General features: G+C 42.7%; 1 protein-coding gene across 4 annotated transcripts in view; it reads right to left on the bottom strand.

The window, feature by feature from the left end:
* LOC119012137 (SPHK1 interactor, AKAP domain containing) overlaps positions 1-23,594 on the bottom strand; it is a 130,271-nt gene that overhangs the window by 38,416 nt on the left and 68,261 nt on the right. For all 4 annotated transcript variants that reach the window (XM_037085658.1, XM_037085692.1, XM_037085676.1 and 1 more), the window contains one exon: positions 18,016-18,112. In XM_037085658.1, the coding sequence (XP_036941553.1) occupies positions 18,016-18,059 (44 nt within the window). In that variant the 5' untranslated portion in view covers positions 18,060-18,112. The remainder of the gene's footprint in view (positions 1-18,015; positions 18,113-23,594) is intronic.

Genomic DNA, 23,594 nt, shown 5'->3' with positions numbered 1-23,594 from the left:
CAGATGTAAACTGATTCTGTTCAAGTACAATAATCAATTCAGTGTACATTGTTCATTTTCATGTTAAGCCAACACCGGTTATTGGCCAGCACACACATTGTCTGCCTCGGCTAAATGGATTGATTGTGATTGTAACAAAGGCTCATGATGTATTCTGACAGTAACACATGAATGTATCGAATGATCTTTGCTTCTGTTGTATTTGCCATCGACACACTAATGACTATTTCCCAGCACAGACAGCACGCTTCATACTGAGAGCTTATTTTTCAAACATTTTGAGGGTTTTTATTTGACCATTATTGTGGCCTTGGGAGGGAAATGGAGAAGGGTTGAGTTGTGGCAAAGGGTCCGAACTGGAGACAAACCCTGGCTGATGGGGTCGGGCCTCAGCCCAGTGGAAGCAAAACAGACCATAACTTCTTTTCCTACAGATTTGCCTGCTCTCCCTCCTAACGGATCAACTACAGCTTGGTCAGTTGCCTTACTCTCCTAACTTTAACCCTGTAGTCACCCCTTCAGCGCCACTAGTTGGCTAGTTAGCTAGCTAGCTTGAGCATGAGCCCCAGTGTCAGTGGGTATTTGTTTTGGAGTTATGTTGTGCAAGTGAGCTGACTCATGTAAATGACTGATTGAAGTGACTTCATTGATATGACTCAACATTATTTTAAGAAAAAGCAGGACATTATTTGCCTAACCAAACTGTGATCGTTTGACAGCCTTAATAAGAGTCCAGTTTATCTAATCTAATCAGACTTGCAAGTAGTTGCAGGTAGTTTTTTGCAGGTAGTTTTTTGACTGATGCTAGACGGGGTCGTGCAGAGCATCAGAGTTAGGCCGCTGACCCAGCTGCTGTGTTTGACGAGTTGGGAGAAATGTATGGCCATCATTCAATTTTAAATAACTTTTTACAGTGGGGAAAACTTGTGGGCAACTGCTCCTACATATAGCACCGGTCACGTTCACAGGAAGGAGGCGTAATCAGGTGACGTACATATCCAGATACAGATTACATCTTAATGCCAGGTGTGAACGGGGCAACTGTTTTATGTCACCAAATAAAAGGTGCAAATGATCAACAGACAAGCAGAATACAGCTCCCAAAAGGACCTCCCCTCCCCCACGCGCCTTTGTTTCTAATAGAAAGCAAAAAGTCCCCGACAGCTCTGTGTGGTGTTCATGCGCCGAACGTTCAGGCTCAGCATGCAGAGTGCTGATGGTCCGGAAGATTTTCAACACTTGAGTCGTTCCAGCAAAAGATCGCAGGGCTTCACACTGGTTTGGGAAACTGTTTTAAACAGTCGCATAGCAACAGCGAGTCAGGTTTTTGAACCAACAGATGGGTAATAAACAACCAAGAAGCAGTTATCCAAGAAAAAAAACACCCAACACCAACTGTTGCACATGAAGCCGCACAGATGTTTAATACCCAACACCGACAGGAGTCAAACTCGCCTGATTTAGTTTGACACAAACAGAAAATCACTCTACTCCTACACTGGTTCCCCCCGTTTGCTCATCACCCCGCCGCCCCTGACTTTCTGCTCCTCCTTATCTTGTCCCTCTCTGCCTCCTCTTTCTTCCTCTTCTTTATTTTCATCATCCCCTCTGTCGCCCTCCACACATCTTAATCCAAAGGCTTTTCGGGGAGGAGGGAACTAATCCATTGCATATGTTCTTAAAATAAAAGGTGGAAGGACAACTAAAGTGGAGATGAAAGCGCAAACTCATCAGCAGAGAGGGGACATCTGAGGGAGCTGGAGTACAGGCTCTAACACTGTCAAAAACTCTATTTTTAATGCGGTTACTGACTGCAAAATAGAAATTGGTCAAGTCAGAGGAAGAACGTGAGGCACAGATGCAGATATGATGTTGAATCTGAGCGGTTGAGATGTAAAAAAAAAAAAGAGAGAGAGAAAAAACCAAGATATTTATAGAACATCGAGAGTGCAGCGGGTGGAGCATGTCCTTTGGGAGCGGGCGAGTTCACAGCAAGAGTTCAGCCAGTAAATAAGTAAAGAGGTCTTATCAATATGAAAACAAGTCTGTGAGCTTGAGACCAGCTTGTAATTCTTCCTGCGGTTCATGTGTGGATTTCTCTCTTTGATGTCCGGATCACACCGTGTTCAGCTGCAGGGTCAACCCACAAAAAAAAAAAAAGAAAAAAGAAAAATAATGAATACACACACCTGGGTCACATTTTTACACATTTGTTGGTTAGTCAACTAAAGGCGGCCAGTACTCTGATCACATTTCATCCCTACATTTCCACATATTTTCTTCAGTTCCTTCTAAAAAATACAACACACAAAATAGTTACTTACTTATCGTCTATACTACAGTAACCGATAAGCTGCGCAGCCAACCTTCCTGCTGAGGGTCACATTCAGAAGGTGCTGCTCTCCGTTCTGTGCATCAGGATAAACCTAACTGGGTGTTACTTTATTGGATGGTGAAGACAATCCCGTCTCCTGGGTGGCATTAGGCGAAGTGGAGCATTAACTAGCTTGATGCTAAGCCACAGTTTGCCTCAATCAGGAAATGTGGATGAGTGGGGAAGAATCTAGGGAGCAACCCACTCATATTTATAGAAAAGCTCAAACTAAAAATAACACTTTAATTAAAAAAATGGTCGAAGTTATAATACTACTGTTAGTCATTGTGCCCTCATCCTGTATTTCCCCTCTTACTGTCGTGTTTTCACAAGTTAGTGGCGGGGTCAAAAGATACAGAAGCATCGGCTGCCATACCACCGGACTACGGAGCAGCTTCATTCCCCAGGCTGTGAGACTCCTCAATTCAACATCAATACAATGACAATACATCCACCTTGCAACTTTGTAAAAGGCGTCCGACCCGAGCTGACAAACCCACTGAGTCAGTATTTGACGACCTTGATTGGGAAAGTGCCAGTAAAAATGTGAACAAGCTAGCGGGTCTTACCTTTTCTTTCGCTGAGATTTAGCAGTTCAGATGCAAGTGCTATCCTCCACACATGCAGAGCAAGTTCACCCTGACTCTGTTTCAGAGGAGCGTCCTCGTTGCATCTTGGGTTTAGCCCCGCCCAAGACGACTGTGATTGGTAGAGTGGTAACAAATCGGCGTTTTTCACACAGACACTTGAGATACAAACGTACGTGACCACTGGACGGTGCGAGGTAGCTGCACGCAGGAAGCACAGCATTTGCTTGCAGACATTAAGTTCTTGGAAGCAATTAGAGCTAATGGCTGTGTTAATCAGCGTAATCACAGCCCCCGCTCACCTCAGTTATTCCAAATTTATTTTTGTTTAACCTTCCCATCTATCTTTCTCTCCACCTGTGCTCTCACCATAATGGAAACGTATGATTACGAGACCCGATCGTTAGAATCGCGTGAAAAGGTTAATGATGGACAGAGCCATTGCTTCGCTTCTTAGTAACATGAGTTATTATTAGAGTGTTCACTCTATTTTCAGTGGACAAACAGGGCAGTAACAAAATATAAGGAACCATATCATACAGAGATATTATGCAGTTTATTCACCTCTGGCGCCCGATGTCTGCTCGTCAAACTTGTTATTACTGTCAGTTTCATAGTGTAACGTTCATCATTAGCTGGGCACTTTTGGATAAAACTCAGCGCTATAGAGACAGCGTCTGTAAACCTGCTGTCTCTGTACTGAGACAGAGGGATTTTCTCCCAGACTCTATCCGCATAATAAATGTCTCTAGAGATATTTCTGCTGACTGTTCTGCTGTGTTCATGTGTTTGTATATTAATACTGATCGAGCATGCCTGCTTCACTTCGATAAGAGTTTTGGAGTTGACTCCTCTACTTCAGCTCATGTCTCAGGATCTCTTTGCAGATGGGAAGTGGCCTCTTCTGGCTTTAAGGGTGAGTGTCAATCTTGACACACATGAAAATGTAGAAGATTTAATTGAATCCGAACCAACCAATACCTAGTTTCAAACATCTGACTTGTAGTTGTTGAAATTTGTTTCTGTTTTTTTTTTTAAGCCTCAATTTATTGGTTTGCTCCAGGAAAGAAGTTTGGTTATAACTGATTACTTGCTGTGCATATTTTTAAGGCTTTCACTAACACACAACAACACAACATCATGTATTCAAATATTATTTTAGGCACAAACTACTTTTGGCATTAAAAGGGTACTCCACCAATAGCTGCCATGATGGTATCACAATTGATGCAGCAGAACCAGATATATATTTTCATATTCCATGTGTTCTGTTGTCTTGTCACACTTTGTTTCACTTCAGGTCCAAACCTCAGGGAAGTGTGTCAGGCTTTGAAGCAGTTATGACGTAGTGGCCAGACTGTAAACACATCATCACATGATGCACACTGGCCCTAAAATTCTTCATAGACTTCCACTTCATTTGAGGCGATTTGTCAGATTTTACAGCTAGAGCCACAACAGGATTCATAATGTTGTTTTATATATATATATATATATATGCAGTTGTACCCCTCAATCCAGTCTTTGATGTATAAAATCAGTTGAGTTCCCCTTTAAGCCTTCTTTATTTACTGTTGTTGCTTCAGCACCACCTGGGATCCCCCAACATCTCCACTCACATCTGACATTCTAATCACAAATGTTAATAGAGCTGAGAACTGTCATATTGCTGCAATCACACACAAATGCTCCTTGTTTTTTGTCTGTGTTATTAATGCCTAGCTAGACACAATATCATTGTTTACCATCGGCCGTGGCATTTTAATATCTTTTCAAGACATGGTGAACTGGCGGGGGGGGGAGAGGGGCTGTTGACTGAAATCTCATCTTTTCAAATGTGTCATGTTTATCTCTATTGTCTTGCTGTTGTAACTATTTTTATTTCCTCTTTATCTTTTACCTTTAATAACAATCGACAGCAACAGAAGCGGTCCTGAGGTTTCCCCCACTGCTTAAATTCTTCATTTTGAGCTTGAAAAGGGGAGAGAATAGATGACATGAGAGGCGTTGCAAGCCCCCAGTGTAGAGCAGCACCTAGTATTAGTTTGACAGGGTGACAGGGATGGATGTAGGACAGAGTGGTGGAGCTGATGCAGTAAAGAAGGGATTGATGAAGGCTGCCATGAGGAGAGGGGGCGATAGCAGCGCAGGGCTGCACTGTACTACAGTAGGAGCTGCTGGCGGTGACAGATTGTGGTTCCGGCCGGCTGCTGGGAGGATGCCGGCAGGTTTTGGCCAGACCCAGCCAGTGGTCGTTTCTGAGCCAAGTCAGTGACAGGCCTGCTGGGTAATAATATAATAAGTTGTATTTCATGCTCCTGAGTACATGCATTTGTACATTATGTACTCCTTCAGGTGACCTTGACTGAGCCTTAGGGGAGACAACATCGGAACACAATGAGATGTGCAGAAGCTGAAAAGATGACACAATGTCTCGAGTGTTTGACTCTGACACCGCTCCAGTCTGAGTCCAGACTTCATTGTCAGAACACTGAGCTGCAAAGCTCATTGAAAACCCAAGCAGCAGGTTGAATTGATTTCCTAAAGCCTCAGTATAATCTCTCCCTCTCTATCAGGGTCTCTCTTCTTCTTTCCTTCCCCTCCTCTTAGACCTGACTCCACTCTTCCTCCATTCTCCTACACTTGAGTATAAACTGTAAATCTCTCCTCCATTCTCTCTATCCGTCACTTTGGCCTGCCTCGGCAATTGATTAGCGTCCGTCCACCCTAATCTTCCTCATGTGGCAGACAAATGGCTTTTGCAGACCTGCCGACCTTGAAAAGTCCTGGAGTACCACCTTGTTTCGAAGAAATGTTCAGCTCATGCGCGGGCAAAAAACAAATCTCTCATTGGTTCTTCTTCATGAGTAAACTGTTGCTTTTTGAATTAATATGTCTGTTGAATAAAAATAATACATTCAGAAAAGGATTTCTAGAGTAGTGAGAGTAATTTTAAGAGACAGCCGTTACATTTATAAGATTCTGACAAATTTTCAGGTATATGGCAAACTCAGCCAAAAGTTACATCACTAACAGTTTGTTACACAGTTTCTCTGACTCTGGCGCTGAAAATGATGTCTGATCTCTGCTGTTCATTTTTAATGAGTCAGCATGAGGTGGCCCTGAATGTGCAAACCTGTTTGGTCATTACTGGTCTTTGCTGTAAGGCACATGCGTCTGTAGCCACCGGCTGTAGGGATGCAAACAGAAGAGGAAACACTGCCAGCATGAAGAGAGAACTTAATTAACATTCACAATTAACATGAAGGACAAATGGACTACCAGGTGCTTTGACTCCACAATTCAATTACTGCCTCTTACCGGCAACAGGATCAGTGAAGCTGAAGGCCATGCCTTAATTATGTAGCATTGTGTGCATTATAACAGCACTGAGGATTATTGAGAGACAAAGGGCTCTCTTTAAAAGGTTAACATGCCTTATGTGGTAGTGTTTAATGAGGACAGTAAGAGAGGAGACTGTGAAAACGTCACCTGCCAAACATGAGGAAAATGTGGCACTGATGGAGATAATTACTGTGGAGTAGACTGGGTCTCTCTGCGCTGACAGTATGGGAAACAATAGCCCTAATGAAACAATCACCATGATACTCTGCCTCACAGACGCTCTCAGGGGCTAAGAAACGTTAGCCCCTAAGCTGTTATTTGCATAATAATAATATATTTTGCGTGTTTTTCCACAAGCACACTGTTGAGACTGAGAATATCATATCTTGTACTGAATATTCACCGTGGACTATAAGCCTGACTGTGTGCTTGTGAACCAGTGTATCGTATAAATGAATGATTTAGCAGCAGGCCCCTTGGAATAATAACACTGATTACATTCACACGGTGGGTTTGGCACAAGTGTGGCAAATGCAAAAATGCTAACACGCTAAACTGAGCTGGTGAACATGGTAAACATTGTATCTGGTAAACATCAGCGTATTAATGTTGCCATTGTGAGCCTGTTAGTGTGCTGACTTACGCGTTCAACTCAAAGAACTGCTGTGTCTAACTACAGCCTCACAAAGCTTTTAGTGTGGCTGTAGAATCTTAGGTCCATGTCTTAATACATATAGACATGGAGCAGAGCCTGGAGATCCTTTTAACGTGTCTGATACCTCTCACTGTCTCTGTGTTAAATCACCTAAATGCTGTTGCTAAAAATGTGCCTTTGATTGATGCCTATGTACTTGGCACTGATGTTAAATTGCATTTCAGTTTCTCTAGACTAGAAGGCACTCATTAAAAATAGCACCAGACTGCAATGCCGTTTAGCAGCCAATTTGAAAGACCCAGATAAAAGACTTTCCGTCTCAAAATGTGAGATGTGTGGTGGCAAAAATCCAACACCTGAATCACCTGTTACTTGGGATAAACACGCGGCACTAAAACCACATGGATTTGTATCAATTTCAGGCACCTTATCGGGAAAGAGCCAAATGACAACAAAGCCTCTCAGCTCTGTTGGTAGAGGTTATTAGGTGACATCAGAACACTCAACACTGGTGAGAACAGAGGCTGGTATGGTAAAATACTAATTTTATTAATACTAATTATTCAGCCCCAATCCCAAAAAAACACCATGCCCCTACCATTAACTATCCATTTTCCATGATCACACCTACAGACAGGTAGGAGGGTGGTGAGATTATTCTGTCATTTCAATTTATTATGGTCCTTTACCTTGTAACAAGCACAAAACAAGTGCTATTAGTTAGCTAACATTACATTGCATTTTGATGTATGTCAATGTTCCATTCCCACCTTTGATGGCATCCATCTGAAATTTAATTTAAGTCCTGCAGCAAACTTCCTGTACTTGGTAATACTCCTTTAATATCAGAGCAGACTGGCAGTGAAGGAGCACAGGTTGCTGATGTGAGCCCATAAAACCCCACTAGCGACAAGGTAATAGACCATATTCACACAGCAGCCATTCTCTTCTTACATCATGCTCAGGAAGGGAGACTCAAAAGTAGCACTGCTGATGTCCCACGTTGCAAGTCGTATAAACACAGGGAATCTGACAAATTGTTATCGTTTCACCTCTTCCTGCTTGTTCAACAACTGAAAAGATGATGAATGAGGTAAATCCGGAGGTACATCAGACCATATTTCAAGGTAAAACAACATATATCATCATGTCCTTTCACCCTTCAGAGAATGTTATGATTAAACCCCTTTTTAGCCAATGTTACTGTTTCATGGTGTTCCCCGATTAGATAGGACAGGCGTAATTGACTTCTAAATTATCAATACATGTCTTGGACACATTTATTGAAGCCTGGAAGCTGATCAGTTGTTGAGGAGAAATTAAAACAATTTTCCACATTCCCTACATTCATACAAGTTGAAACCCAGAAAAATGCAGCCACTTTACATCAGCATTTGAGCTTCCTGCCCTGAGAGTGATGTCAGAAGAAAAGGGCCACTGTGTGAATATGATCAATGAAGCAGCGCTCTTTTTTAATGTGATGGTGTAACTGATAGCATGAACTTGTGAATACATTACAAGCGTCATTGCTTTTCTATCTCCACCAGATAAATGGCAATTGTCACTGTGATAATACCAGGATTGCTACAGTTGAACAAGGCACATTGGAAACATCCAGTTGCTTCTGTTTACATAAACGTCTTCAACGACTACTGAGGATGTATGACAGTTCTTCGAGGGTTGATCCATTTCAGAGGGGGAGACTTCAACCACTACCCCTTGCAAGCACTGTTCTGAGGGGCAAGGGGGCACTTAAAAACGAGGGTAGGGCCTTGGAGGATGAAATGATGCTTCACATGGCACAGAACAAAAGAACTGTGCGTCGGACTGAAGGTGAGACCGAGAACTGGGTCTGGTTTTACAAGTTAATTATCAGACACAGAGGTAAGCCATTCATGTCAGAGGATTTCATGGTTCATGGCCTCAAGGAACAATGGCAAGAGATTAAACTGCAGTTGCTCCGTCTTACTTTTCTGCATGCACACGTACACGCGGTCACACACCTGAAATTTGACCAGCCATTCTCAGGCTAGGATATGACCTCTGGTAGATCAATAACATGAACTCAAACCTTATTTCTAAAGCCCAATCAATTACCTGTGGAACGAGGAAGAAGGACACAGTACTCCACCTTCAGACGTCGCTGGAAACAGTGATTCATAATTCATTGCCGTCCGTCAAATTAGCGATCACTTCAGACCACAGTCGAGTCGTAATGACTGGTCGCGGCTGCCTCTTGTACAGAACAACGTGCCGACAAGTTGCTACGAGTGAATTATGACCCGGACCGGACGAGGCGCTAGTACTAAAGATTTCCACAATTTAAAAATTCATGAAGAGACGGAAAAGCTTTGAATGGAGCAGGAGGGGCATAAACAGCGTGATCAATGCTCGCTCTCTGGTGGGCTAAATTTAGCCCCACATTACCCTCCGTCCCACAAGTTGGGTTTATCTGAATCATTTATCAAAATCCATGACAGGCCGGACATCACGGCTGCAGTTTAAAAAAAAAAGGGGGACTTTTCTGGCTGTTCGGGAGGCATGAAATCACCGGGTGAGCACGGGAATAATGCAGATGGATAAACTCTGAGTGGGAATATTAATCTTAGAGAAACATCTGTCCATAGAGAGGGAGCTGCTGCTGACTCATTCTCTCTTTCTGTCCCTCTCCTCACTGCTTCATCACACAACCCCCCCTCTATTCTCAGCTCCATTTGTTTTTGCCCCTTTGGTTGTTGTTTTTTTTTTGTGTGTGTGTTTTTTTCTGTCTTTGTTCCCATCTGATATGGTCTGTTAATGTGCTTTCATGTTTCAGTAAACACCTACTGGGTGTACACTATTCCTTAGCTCTGCTACCGGAGTGGGACGAAAATAAACCTGGGAGATCTTTTTGTTTTATTATGACAACAGTCAGGCTGCCTGATGCAGTTTGTACAGTCGTTACTTGGGGAAGTTACTTTCACGGTATGTCAATGCAAACACAGCTACATGATATGATTAGTAGCTGAAATACCATGTTTATATCCTTGAATGGTTTGCGACTCCCACCCCTTTCCTATTTTTTCTAAAGTGACTCCCAAAATAACATGCATCACTGTTCCCAATGAGGTTGCAGCTCACTAGAGATGTACTGGACCTGCGGTTGGATTTAGGCTTGAAATAAACTTGGTGAGATTCAAGAAAACATTGTGATTTGTCCCCAAAATAACAATGTTACATGTGTAACTTTGTTTGACCCAACTGCCTTTCACCAACCTCATCCCTATTAGCGGACTAGTCGCTCTCTATGCCACTTCCTCTTGCTGCTGTACTAATTATTATGACCAATAGAGGTCACAGCCCATAAAGAAACTTCAATATGGATCATAATAAGCTGCTTTCACAGTCAACCTATATGCTTGTTTTTCTGATGAGGCCTGAATAAAAAAGGGTCCTACCCACTGAGTACTGAGTGCTCATGTAGTAATGGCTGCTGGGTAGTCATGGATCAGAACATGAACACGCCGACGGGCATCATAGCTTGTGTGATCCCGTCGCAAGATGGTCTCTAGTGTTAGATACAGGGTAGCTGATGTTTGCTGAAGTAACAGTAACCAGTGTCTGCAAGCGGTTTGAATACGAGTCAGTGAGAGAAGCTGGCAAAGAAACGTAGTGTTGTCAGTTTACAGCACTGCATATGGGGTTTCCTTTGGCAACTGCTCAGGAAACGTTCATGTAATTGCCCCAATCATGACATCAGATTTTGGCTGAATTGATTTGATAGATATCTGCAATAATTAAAGATGATACTCAGCTGTTGGAATTTAATTTCAGACGGCCATTGTTTATCATACAGCGGTGAGACAACCCTGACGGTGAAACAGTCAGTGTTTGTTGATGAAACGCCCTCCCTAAGTGACTGACGCTATTCTATCAGCCGAGTGTGTGTTCAGCCCAGCGGAAAGACGGCAAACACTAAATGAAACAGTCACTCTACACTCACTGGTGTTTAGATAGGATGGCACTCCTCCACCCTCCTCTGCTCTCCCTGCTTCCCTCTTTCACCTCGCTGGAGGCGACTGAGTGCTCCTAATCAGCAATCATTTTAAAGGTCATGAATGAAACGACTGTGGGAGAGGCTGCGGGCTGCGAGCTAACAGTTTGTCTCAGTCAACTACTGCACTGTGCTGGCACTTCTTCAGCTGCAGTTTAGCTAAATTGGCTCCAAACGTCCTTCACTGTTGATGCTTTTATTATAAATACCAGTGGGACGAGCATTTTGTCTGATGTCTGACACCAGACACGTGCGTTAATGTTGGTGTTAATGCTGCCAGTCCAGCAGCTGCATCATCTAAATGCAGCTTAAAAAGTGCTGTGAGGAATAGTTTGATGTTTTGAGCAGTAATCTAAGTGGCTTTCTTGACAGGAGTTAATTGAGATGTTCTTACGTCAGTATGCACAATGTGAAGCTACACCCATCAACACATTAGGTTAGCTTAGCTTGCCACAGAAACTGTTTCCCACTGTTTCGAGTCTTTATGCTAAGATATGCTAACCGCGTCCACGCTGCAGCTTCATATCAATGTGCTGATGAGGGTTCTCAGTCATCTAGGTCATGGACAGTCATCCAAGAGGCTTCTTCAGTTCTAACTCAGATGTTAAATGTCTTCAAGAAACTGAAACAAGTCCAGTAGCCTACAATACAGCACCTAGATTCATATCTATGCAAGTTTCATATAGACCCCAGATCGGTATCGATCATCTAATCTAACTGAAGCTGCTTTGTTTGTTTGCTCAAACTAAGTCCTTTAAACAGTTTCTAGGACTTTGTTGACACTCCTCTGAACTTGTATAATCAAAATGCCTGTGTGCAGACTGGCCTCAGAGCCAGCCTGTGTGTGGAGAAATGCTGGGACAGATGGCTCAAGCCAGATTTACTCAGGCTTCTCACTGTCTGCAACCACAACGATGTCTCCTACAGTACAGATACAAGGGTGTCCATCTGATCCCTACAACCACACAGCATCTGCTGAGGCATTCTGGTCCGTGTGTCACTGTGTGTGTGCCTCTATGAAGTGTGTCGTCGCAGCCAGTTTGTGTTGCTTGCGTGTGAGATCGTAGAGTACAATATGTGAAGCATGCCGGTGTTTATGCATACGAGAGCATATGTTCCTTCACCCTGCTTGATAACATACAGTAAACTTTACCACAGTGGCATTAGAATCACTGTAATCACTCACCGAACTCAATGGAATGACTACACAGTAAAACAACAAGCAATAAAACCGAATACAGCACCCCATTCACCCTGCACACGCATTTGTACTCCACTGGCAGTCCATCAGCCACCAGTGTGGAAAAGACCCTCACTACCTCTAATGACCCTCGGTCCTGCTTCTCATTATTCCTGCTCTTCCATGTGGCAAGCCCGGTCTACACTGCGGCTCAGCAGACAGTCTTCCTTATGCTAATGTTTTGTGACATGGGTCCCACGATATCTGACACTGCAACAATGCTATAAAGTACGTATCATGATTTCACTCTCCTTTCACACCCTTTCAGATGGGATCTAACAGTAGGATTATATATTCGTCACATGGCTCGTCAGGATGTTTGAGACCAAATGATCCCAACGATGTGTTCATCGCTATTCTGAAATGGCAGTGATTTCCTCTATATGTAGTGGATTGTTTGTTTTTTAGGTAGTAAGAGGGTGAAAATGGCAATAACAAACACATGCAGGAATAACTAAAGGATTCTGGTTAAGCCATGTCAGCAGCATGGCTCTGGGAATGCTTAGTCTGTCTACCACGTCTGTCCAGACTGAAATATCTCAACAACCAGTGAACTGATTGCAATGAAATTTTGTGCCAACGTTACTGTTACCCAGAAACGGCTGCAGTGGCTGTAGTAAGAAATCCTTTGGGGCAACTGCGATTGTCAAAGTTACAGCCACTAAAAGTGCTTGTTTTTGCCACTGACAGGCTGAGGTTGTTGCTTGTCTGACGACAATACAGAAATTATTCTGACGTAGACAGGACTTGTTGTTAAGTAACCAAAAATAGTCTCGCAGTGGAAACATTAGTCAGAGCTGGAGAGAGGAGTTCACCTCGAGGAACTGCCGGACAGAATTTCTTTCCAAAGTCACGGCTGAATATTTAACTGATTTTGACAATCTAGATGAGGCAACAACTGTAACAACACATCTCCTGAGATTTCAGTTGCTCCAGTTGGAGTTGCCTGAAAGGATTACATTGCAGCTGTGTTGCAGCTGCCAGCTGAGTCGATCAACTGGACTTAGTCCAAAATGGTGGGTAAGTATGAATCATTTACACACCAAAACATGTAAACATAGGTTTCAAAATAGCAGAATTATCCTTTAAACCTGCAGCGCAAAACTTCTTCTCCTCCCTCTGGCAGTGAAAGTAGTTACACAAACACTCACATGTGCCATACCTCAATTTTCTGGAACCTCTCAGCCTGTTCAAGTCATGACCCCCCTTGCATAGACTGTCTTGCCCATTCAGGTCCCCCTCCATGAGAACAGATGCTGATCTTCAGCCTCTTAGATTCAAGAGCCCTCGGGCCTCATTTATGAAACAGACTTATGATCTATTTTAATCTTAAGTATGACTTTAGCAGAACAATGATCTTGTTTCTAAGCAAGTCTGGACTTGGATGGAATATACATCCAAGACTGTGTTGGCCTTTGCATGAGCTATATGAACACTGAGCACCACCTTGTTCACTGCTGCAATGAATACATGTTGCTTGGCTTCAATCTCTACCATCACAGTGATTTCGCCTTCCAAGAACTGTGATTTTCTCCTTTGGCTATTTCTGGATGAACCCTCATTTGTGCTGGCATTGAATAAGGGGAAATAACAAGGCACATGTGTCAGTTTTAGTCTATTTGAGATTTATAAATCACAGGTGTGTAAATTGGAAATGGGATTCTTGGAACCTGCTGAAGCAAGGGTTTGTTATGCTCAGCATTTTTTATAAATCAAAATTAGGGTTTTAACATTTACAAAAGGCCTCTGCTGATCGTAAATGTAGACCATGGAAACATTATCACTCACCCTTTTCTGTGAAAAGGTTGCCAGCTCTTGATTTTCAAGAAACCGTATCAAAAACTTTTCTACAGACAAACAAATCAGACTCAGTGCATCTGATCTGCTACCCCAGTTTCCAAACAGTTTTCTTAACCCTCATGGCAAAGTGAGAGGTGTGATGTTGGCACAACACACAACTGAGCCTTTCTCACCTCCCACCGTTGGCTTGAAAAGTCAAAGTAACTCCTTTGTACCACTGCTGAAAATCAATGTTCTTTCTCCTTTTCAGACGAAAACATTTCACAGTAGAGGGTAGACATGAGTGCAGAAATACAGTCTGCACAGCCAAGACTCAACAGTAAACTGCCTGCAGGAGAGCACTGACGTTTGGCCCTCCAACCCAACTGCACGGCTAAAGGACCTAATACATCTATTAGATCTACCTGTTTCATTAAATCTGACAGAGAGAAGAATGGCAGACCTGTAAGAAAGTGAAACAAGAGTGGAGACAGAGGAAGGACGCAGAAAGAGCCGGATAAAGCCGGAGCTCAGCGAGGGCAGCGTGGTCGGAGGGTGCAGGCCCATTAGCATTGTTCTGCTTAATGGCGAGCTCATTCATGCAAAGAGAGACACGGGGAGAGGCTGAGGAAGAGAGAAGAAAGAGACAGTGAGGAAATAATTGCTGATTTACACCTGCTGTTTGAAGCCCCATCTTCCCTCTGATTAGTCTACTTCAGACATAGCCCCCCGCGCACTGATTACACGCTCACAGCTCCAGACACCTGCACACCGAGCAACAGCTACAGCCCTGCTTACCATACGTGCATGAAGAGCCCTTGATTTGAGACAGATTTGTGTTTTTCGACAGAGCGGGGCCACTGCCTCAAATACAGGCAGCCATTTCCCACCAGCGATTCTGACAGCGCCTGGATCAGCAAGCCGGGGTGTCAGACCATATGGGATCACTGCTGAGTACAACTGTACGTCTGTTCGGCTCGAAGCTAGAGCGCGTGGATGTGCTCGGCGGCTGTGTGCCAAAACGCTTGACTCAGGACTTTGATGCCGCATGTACAAGAGTGCTGACTCCAGTCCAGCTGCTGGTATTATATCAGATACCTCTCGTGTTCGTTTTGTTTAATAGACCATTTAGGGTTTCACAGGTTAGACCTCAACAGGCTATAAATGGCAGGCAAAGGTCAATGTGCAGTCAGTCAGCAAATGCAACATAATGGTTTAAAGGGACAGGTCACCCCCAAATCAAAAATACAAGTTTCTTCCTATAGTGCTTGAGATGGGATGAGTCTGCCCTCTTTCCTATGTAATGGAAACTCAATAGCAATGTCTCAAAGAAATCATGACCTGGTTATTCGAGACAACCCACAGACCTTGTTGTGAACGGTTTCATGTAGGAAGGATCTTTTGGCCAAGCTGTGATGCTAACTCAGTTGGTTATCTAGCCTCTCATCTGTGAATATGTGGTTGCTTCCTTCTGCAAGATGATGCTTAAAGACTAAGACACTCCTGAGGAAGCTGGGGGATGGGTATGAGAGTATGTCAGACGTTAATCATGAGAAATTAGATTCTATTCAATTGTCTATGTCTGTAATGTGCTGTGTCTGACTTTATTGTGTGGTTTCAGCCATGCTAGCAGCGCAGCTACAGCGCGTGGCGTTGTGGAGACTGAAGACAACAGACCTGTAGCGTAAAAATACGCCGTGTAGACAGCTGGAGTGATTAAATCGGAAACGCATCTGTTCCGACAGACATGTGTGAGACCGACAACTGGAAATTGTGAAACTAATTGTTGTCATCGTTACCAGCCACTGCACGTGTTGGAAGACGAAGAAAAGTGACAAAATGTAATCTAATGTAAAGTTGAATCTCTACCAGATCTGTGAGGTATAAAGTGTATACAATAAATCTGAGAAATGTTCAGGGCCAGTCGAGCAGACACCGTCTATTATAAATAACAGCATTCATGATGTGGTGCAGTTAGGAGTTTGACATCTGAGACTTTCAGCCTGTGCCATGATTTATGAAGATGGATTTTCTTTAGTTACTGCAGATAAACAAGTGCAGCTCACAGCCATTACACTGCCCCACGTCTGTCTACTCACGCAAAGCCCAGCGATGTCAAATGAACCCAGCTGATGCACCTGTGCACACATTACACATCTGAGTTGCTCTTCGTCCCGAAGTACATTTTGACCTACAATTATCTTCTGCCCTACTTGAGTCCATCCCAGGTGATTCAGCCAAAATAACCACGGTGCATGAGAAGCAGGTGTTTCTGATGCCCCGTGCCATTTATCAACACCGTCCTTCAAAGTGTTCCCATGAAGTTTGATCTGCAAGATGCTTCCCATTCATGCTGCTGTTTATTCACGTAGGAGGTCGACGTTTTGATTAGTTCCTCAATATCACCTTTGTTCTCAGTCATAGATGCATTGAAGTCACGGCATTCAGGTGAAAGCAGTTTAACCAGTGGTCACTGAAAAGGTTTAAATTACCCTGGCTTTCACATATTTTTTCTGGCTTTTCTGCTCTGACAGCTAGCCAACGTGAGTAACACAAAAAGCTGAAAAAAAAATGAGCATCACAGTTTCCCCAGGAAGTGAAAACAAATCACCTCCAGCAGCAGCACAGCCCAAAGCACATTATCTCAACCTCAGCTGCTGCCAATGTAAAGTCTCCATCAACAAAACACCAGCTCCTTCCCTTTAATATTACATAAAATCAAACAATGCTCCCAACTTTCTTCACCATCTGTCCCATTTGTTTTCTGTCCGACCCCGGGGTTGTGGCACCTGTTATCCGGGCCTTGCTGCAATGACGTCGATGCTGCTGCTGCTGTGGATGAGGTGTCTCTCAGAGGCCTGTGCTCTCCCAGCAGCCTGCCATCCATTAGTGCTTTATGACCAGATCGCTGCCTCAGCACTCCCAGTGCACACACAAGTGTGTGCCTTTTCATTTTCCTCCATTTCCCTCTCCCTAACCTGAATCTCCTGAGGGACCACGGCCGATGATATATTGAGGCAATTAAGTGTTGTAATCAACCCCAGACCAGAGACAGATATTAATGGGGTGGAGCAACAGAGTGCGCCCCCACGTGGAGGGGACGGAAGATGTTATAGCGATGCCAGGGATGGCTATTTTATCATGACACATTTAGACAACACAACACCTAATGATCCTCATGGAAAGGGTGTAGAGGAGAAAACAGTCATACAGAAACTGAGACAAATAAATGAGCAGCATGGGTAGGATATTGCAAATGTTTGGTTTGCAGAAAATGGGAAGAAGAAGAAAGTTGAACTCAGCATTATAAGTTTGTGTACTATAGCAGCTGCCAGAGTTATCTTACTAGCAAACCATTAACATACAAGAAAGCAGCATTAACACAACTTAGTAATTCTTCTAATGGGAATGTGAAGGGAAGCATCAGAATGCCATTATATAGTTGGGTTTGGGGGTAAGGTTTTTCATTGGTTTTATGTATAAAAGTGCTGACCAGTGCTGCATGTGGGCATATTACTGCATCGTATGAAATATAAACATTTTGCTAATATAAACATTTTGCAGTTGAATGTAGTAGTTTGATAGCAGTTGTTTGGGTTAGCGGTGGCAGACTCGTGATGTTTGAGGAGCAGGGGTAGAGCAAAAATAAACAGGGCACCAGCTCAGAGAAAGGGCACTGGAAGGGCACTTTATCATGTTTGATCTACCATAGCAGCGTCCAAAAAGGATATTCCTTTTATTGATCTGACGTCTGCATGGTTCAGCGGTAGACTTAGCTTCACGATTCAGGGCTCTACCTGTTTCTTTGATCTTATTTGGAAATAACTGATGTGGAGCCTTTCACACCTTGATAACAACTCTGCCTTCCACTACAGAGGGATGGGAATAAGATGTTCTGTAGCATGTCTCTTCTGGAGTGATAATACAGTGTTGACATAAGTATAAATGTACCAACATAAACATTTACGACATGACAATAACAAGAGAAAGTGTCGTTCTTACAGTTCAGTGAAGGTGCGCAGCACAGTGAACAGTGATGACAACATCCTCAGTCCCCGGGTTCCTAGGTATTCCCAGGATTTCTTTTCCTTCCTTTCACCTGAAATACAAAAAGGCATATCTAAATGGATAAAAGAGTTGATACAACACATATACATTCGCACTGTATCAGTGTCAGGAGCGGGGACCAGATGGCTGCTGTTCTTTGAAGTCGTCTCTGTCCAGCAGTTTTCCCTCGCATCATCTGGCAGGTGGAAGTAAGCAATTTAAAGCACAGCAGTGTGCCTTCACCTCTCCGACACATGTAAGTGAGCATGTATATGCACGCGCCCACACACACACACTCACACACACAGATACGAAAGTGATACCTGAACGGACTCACAGATCTATTTAGAGGGAGAGCATAATTACAGTGTTTATACAGTGTAAGGTGATAGAAAGAGATCCTGCTTGATCCTGTAGCAGTGAGCTCTTTTGCAATTTATGCTCGCGCTATGATTCACACAAGAAAGGCGGGTTAAAATTGAATACTGAATATTTTTCATGGCCAAGGTGCAAGGGGCAGCTGTAAAACTAAGCTGGCATGAAACAAAAAAGACTGCCAAATGTTTGACTTAATAATGTGAATTTGTAGCTTCCTGCTGTTTGAGAGCCAAACAAGTTTTTCATAACAGTGTTTCCAACTGCAACATTTTTGGCCCCTTCACACAGACTGATGCAAGACATTGGGTTTAGTTGCATTGGTACAATTTCCACATCAAAGCATTCATACTGTATATTGTGTGAGTTTTTGTTTGTTTTCTCTGATGCTCCAAATAAGCCTCCACATTATAGTTAATCTAATATGGAATGATACAAATGTTCCCATTTATCAGCCTTGCACAACATACAGTACAGTTAGTAATACTAAAATGACAGATTTTATTCAATATCTGTTCAAAACAGCCCAGTCACCAGAATAAACTAGTGGCTGTTTGGCAAACTACTGATATGTTCACATCTGTGCGACTCATGACATATCCCACCGACATTTCAATGAAATGTCTCCTATTATGTTCACATTACATGTTTATGACCTGACTGTCATATTGGGAGGTAGAGGGGATGGTGGTGGAGTTGCAGAGGGGAAGGTTGCCAAGCCAGTGACCACAGTTCAAGATGGCATTTCGACATTGGTAAGCATGACACCACTGGGTGACCTTGGAACTATTTCCTGCCATGTTTGACGGTGAGTTGGGGCATTTCTAGTTATGTTTGTTTGATGTTTCGTGTTCCTTGACCTAACCAGGCCTTGAGCATAGCATTATCAAAATCAGCATTATATAAAAAAATGGTCAACATGTTCGTGGTTTGCATAAACATACTTTGCAAAGAGTCAGCGGGGTGACTGAGTTAGTTCAAACTGTGTTTTTTTTGCTAAGATGTCATTAATTTATTCTTAAGACATTTGAATGTCAAATTCATTGTACTTACTGTATGAATGTTTGAGTGATGGCCAAAGAAGTGTTTTGTAAAGTCACAGTGACCTCTGACTTTTGGTGACCAAATTCTAACTGGGTCCTTCTTGAGACAAAGTGGACAAAGTCCCTCGATGTGTTACTGAGACATTGTGTTCACGAAAACAGGATGAACGGACAGACAGACGCCAGCATGGAGGCATAATGACTAATAGTAATATCAATCAATTTGTAAGAACTAATGAAACACCTTACAATGGCTGCAGTGGTATAAAAGCAAACCAAGGCCCAAAACACAGTCAGATGCCTAAGTTTTTTAAACACCACTTAAGTTACATCTTGTGGTTTATCTTGCTAATCTACAGCAGAGTGGTCGAACAGGTACAGATTCATCCGAGCTTCAGTTCATCAGTGTAAGTCACACAGCACAGTTGTCACAGTGCTATGATGAGGTCATGGAAAATTGTAATGAGGTTGCCGCACACATTAATGAAGTTATTGGGTATTTTAATGAGGTCAGAGCACACAATGATGAAGTCATTAGAGGAGTGTTGATGCTTAAGTTAATCTCCCACATACACATGCATTAATTTGCTTCCTGTAACACAATAAGGCCACATCCTCTCCATGATTGCCAAAGATGGATGCAAACTTGATTAACCCTCATTAATGCATTTTATACAACAGCACACCGTATTTGAATAACACAGGCTGAGATTTGAACTGAGTCAGTTTGGGAAGTCAGCAGGTGGTGAAATCTGATTTATTTATTTATAAGTGCAATATAAGGGGAAGTTAAATTAAGCGGTCGTCTGACTCTTCCACTGCTACTTATTACAGTTGTTTTTGCCGTGGAAGCCTACTGTTTGTTGACTTTTTCCCACTACTGGATGATTTTAGTTACCTTCAAACATGATCACAGTCGTTCTTTGACCTGCTATTATTTATATTATAAAACTTTGCCTTATAGAAGTAGTATTTTCAACGCAAGTTGTTTTTCTACCTTTAACAAAGAATATCATTTTGGAGGGCAGATGCATAAAAAAACAAAAAACATACTTTACGCAATTAATTCAGAGGGCTTGATGCATACAACGCATATTTATTCAGGTCTTATCTTAACTCCTGTCATCTTTCCACTTCACTGGACTGAAAAGTGAAAAATGCACTCTAAAGAAGAGGGAAAAATTAAAAATTACCTCTCTGTATTCACAAATTCATGAATTTGATTACCAACCATGCAAAACAAGCAACTGCCCCAGGAGACTCCTGAGGCCCTAAAAGCTCCAGGCTTAGTTCGAGCTTTTAGGGCCACTAGATTATGCTCATTGCAGTGACAATAATTAAGTTTGGTTGTAGCAGTGGTTGTAAATATGCACCAATAAAACACAATATCAAATGACGTGATTTGTTTTGCCACTGCAACAGACCATAACTCTGTCTTGTGCTTACAGTACATGTTTCATACTCACAGCAATTCAGGTAATATTCCAGCACAGAAGACCTGTGTGTTCGATATGCACAGGGGACAGGGAGAACAGCAGATTAATAGAGACCCAGAAGCTCGTTTTTGTCCTGGGGCCCTCTGACAGCTTAATCCTAAGTAGAACAAGATGCTTTGAAGCTATGAACACATAGCAAGCATACATGTTACATCATTACTGTCTCCGCACACATCATCACCCATCTAAGTGCAGTATCTTAGGCAACTGGACTTGTTTGAATTTCCTTAAGATGTTTCATCTCTTATCCAAGAAGCCGCATCAGTTCTAACTAACCGGAAGGGAGTTTGCAGATTTTTAGACAGAAATGAGGCTGTGAGAGCTGTGAGAGTGAACCAAAACAATGACCTAAAACTCACAAATAAGCTTTGGGAAATGGAGGGAGCTGCAGATTTGGGTAATAAATCTCAGTGTTCCTACCTTTTTTGTGATCCCTTTTTCATTTTGTTGTCACACTGTCATTTGTTATCATATTGATTGTAGCTGCTCAATATGTCCCATAGTGAGCTCAAACTCAGATTAATAAACCTGTTTTGGCAGTCTTCAACAAAATGTTTACATGCCTTTATATGAAACGCATTAGTCCTCTCAAACTGTCCCTTCCCTCATCTCATCTATTCACCCAATCTCTCTCTAAGATCTCCCCCCAAAATGCCCAGTCTGCTCTGATTGGTCAGCTGTCACAGGCCTGAGTAGGCCCCACCCACTGCCTTTTTCTGCCTCAGCTATGCCAGTGTTTTTCTAACAACGACCTTGCTAAGGAGCATCTCTGAGGGCTGTGACTGTAAAGAGGTTCTTCTTCAGAGGTTCTGGTGGCTTGTTTAAAGGAAGTTTCTGAATATGGGCTGTGTGACTATCTCCATGGATTTAGCAGTATTAGAGTATTAATATTAGAGCTGCTTAATCATTAAAAAAGTCACGGAAATCATACTTTATACAATAACAAAAAAAAGTATGGTTATAGTACTTGTTTTTTTCTTCTTCCATCCCTGTGGAGGCAAAACAGCCCAATTCAAGCAACAAACAGAGGACTTGTCAATCTAGTTTTAATGGAAACACAAATAAAAAAGAACAATCATCATCACAAATAATAAACTGCATATGCTGTATCTCCTATATAACATGCCATTTTCATAACATTGTTGTTGGGTTTTTTTTTTGACAGCGAGGCAAATGTCAAGGTGACACAAGGTTAATGAGCCACTTCAGTGTCTGAGGCGTCTCCCACAATATTGACGAGTGCTGTTATCCACGTCACGGGCTTTCACACATGCCAGCTGTGACACCCTCAGTGTCTCAGGTGTTGTATTGCTGTGGCGCACCAGGATGTCTGGACCACGCTGGGAAGAAAAGGAATTAATTAACACTTAAAACTGCATTTGTTTTAACATGCGTGGAGAGGCACACGGATGGGATTTGCCCATGGGATGTCTAGTCAATGTTTACAGTGTGAAATACAAGTAATGCATTTTTCCTGCCGTTATAAGCTCCTGTACCTGCAAGTTGCAAGTGCACAACTAACCAATTAATGTAAAAGTGATCGCTTAGTCAGGTCTGAAGAGGGTGAGAGAGAGTTTGAAGTAAGTATAGGGCTAAGGGGGCACTGTGACAGAGAGCATCGCTTGTTCTGCCTTTTCATCAGGTGCTAGGAAATCAGGATGGCAGCTCAGCGTCACAGAATGAGCCACACGGCCCTTCTGGCAGTTTTTGTGCTAGTCGGGCTTCAGTGTGGTGCCAGGTCTCTCTACAGTACCTGCCAAAACGAGTCTCTTCTCTTCTCTTCTCTCCTCTTCTCTTCTCTTCTCAAATTAAAGCGGTTCTTCCTTTTCCTCCATTATGTCTGAATTGATTGAACCAGGAAAAACAAGAGGAGAGAGAGGGAAAGAAGAGAAAATAGGAAAAACCAAAAAGTGCCTGTGTTCGTTAAAAGTGGCCCGACAGTCCGGTGATGGAGCTCCCCTCTTGCTGTGTAACTTCTGCTGACTCAGCTCTCCATCTTGATTAAGTTTGATAACCTTCATCCCTCCATTTTCCTTCCTGTCTGACATCCCCTCCATCTGTGCACCGTCTCACTTGTTCACCTCTCGCTTCATTTATGTAACGCATGGTTGCTTTTCCTTGTGGCCTATGCTTCACAATCGTACATCTCCGCACGCAGAGAGCTGCTATTAGAATATATTGAACAAGACAACACAACAACGAGGCCAGCATTTACTCACTACAATGTTTTCTGCTTCAGTAACACTGAAGCCTCTTGAAACTCAGCATGTGCATAAAATAAAATACAGTCATTAGAGTAACAGGTATTAATTACTGTGCTTAAATCACTGCAGCCATTAACTGCTATTTAACTAATCAGCATTGCGAATGAACGACTGATCATTGGTTCTGTTCATCACTTTCCTTGTAATCTTAAATGTAAAATCTAACTGAAAGATATGATATGTGAGAATTCTGGATTCAAATGTGTAAAAATGATGAGACCTTTGTTATATTTTTTGATTGTTCTGTCATTGTCCCAAATGTTTCCAACCTTGTTCAAACCCGGAACAATCCACAAGTTCACTCAAGCGATACATTTACTCGCCTGTTGCTACTTCTGGTGCCAGGAAGTTTACAA

This window comes from Acanthopagrus latus, chromosome 2 (assembly GCF_904848185.1).
Source record: "Acanthopagrus latus isolate v.2019 chromosome 2, fAcaLat1.1, whole genome shotgun sequence".
NCBI lineage: Eukaryota > Metazoa > Chordata > Actinopteri > Spariformes > Sparidae > Acanthopagrus > Acanthopagrus latus.
Note: the sequence above shows the minus strand (reverse complement) of the source record. Positions and strands in the feature narration are given on the sequence as shown.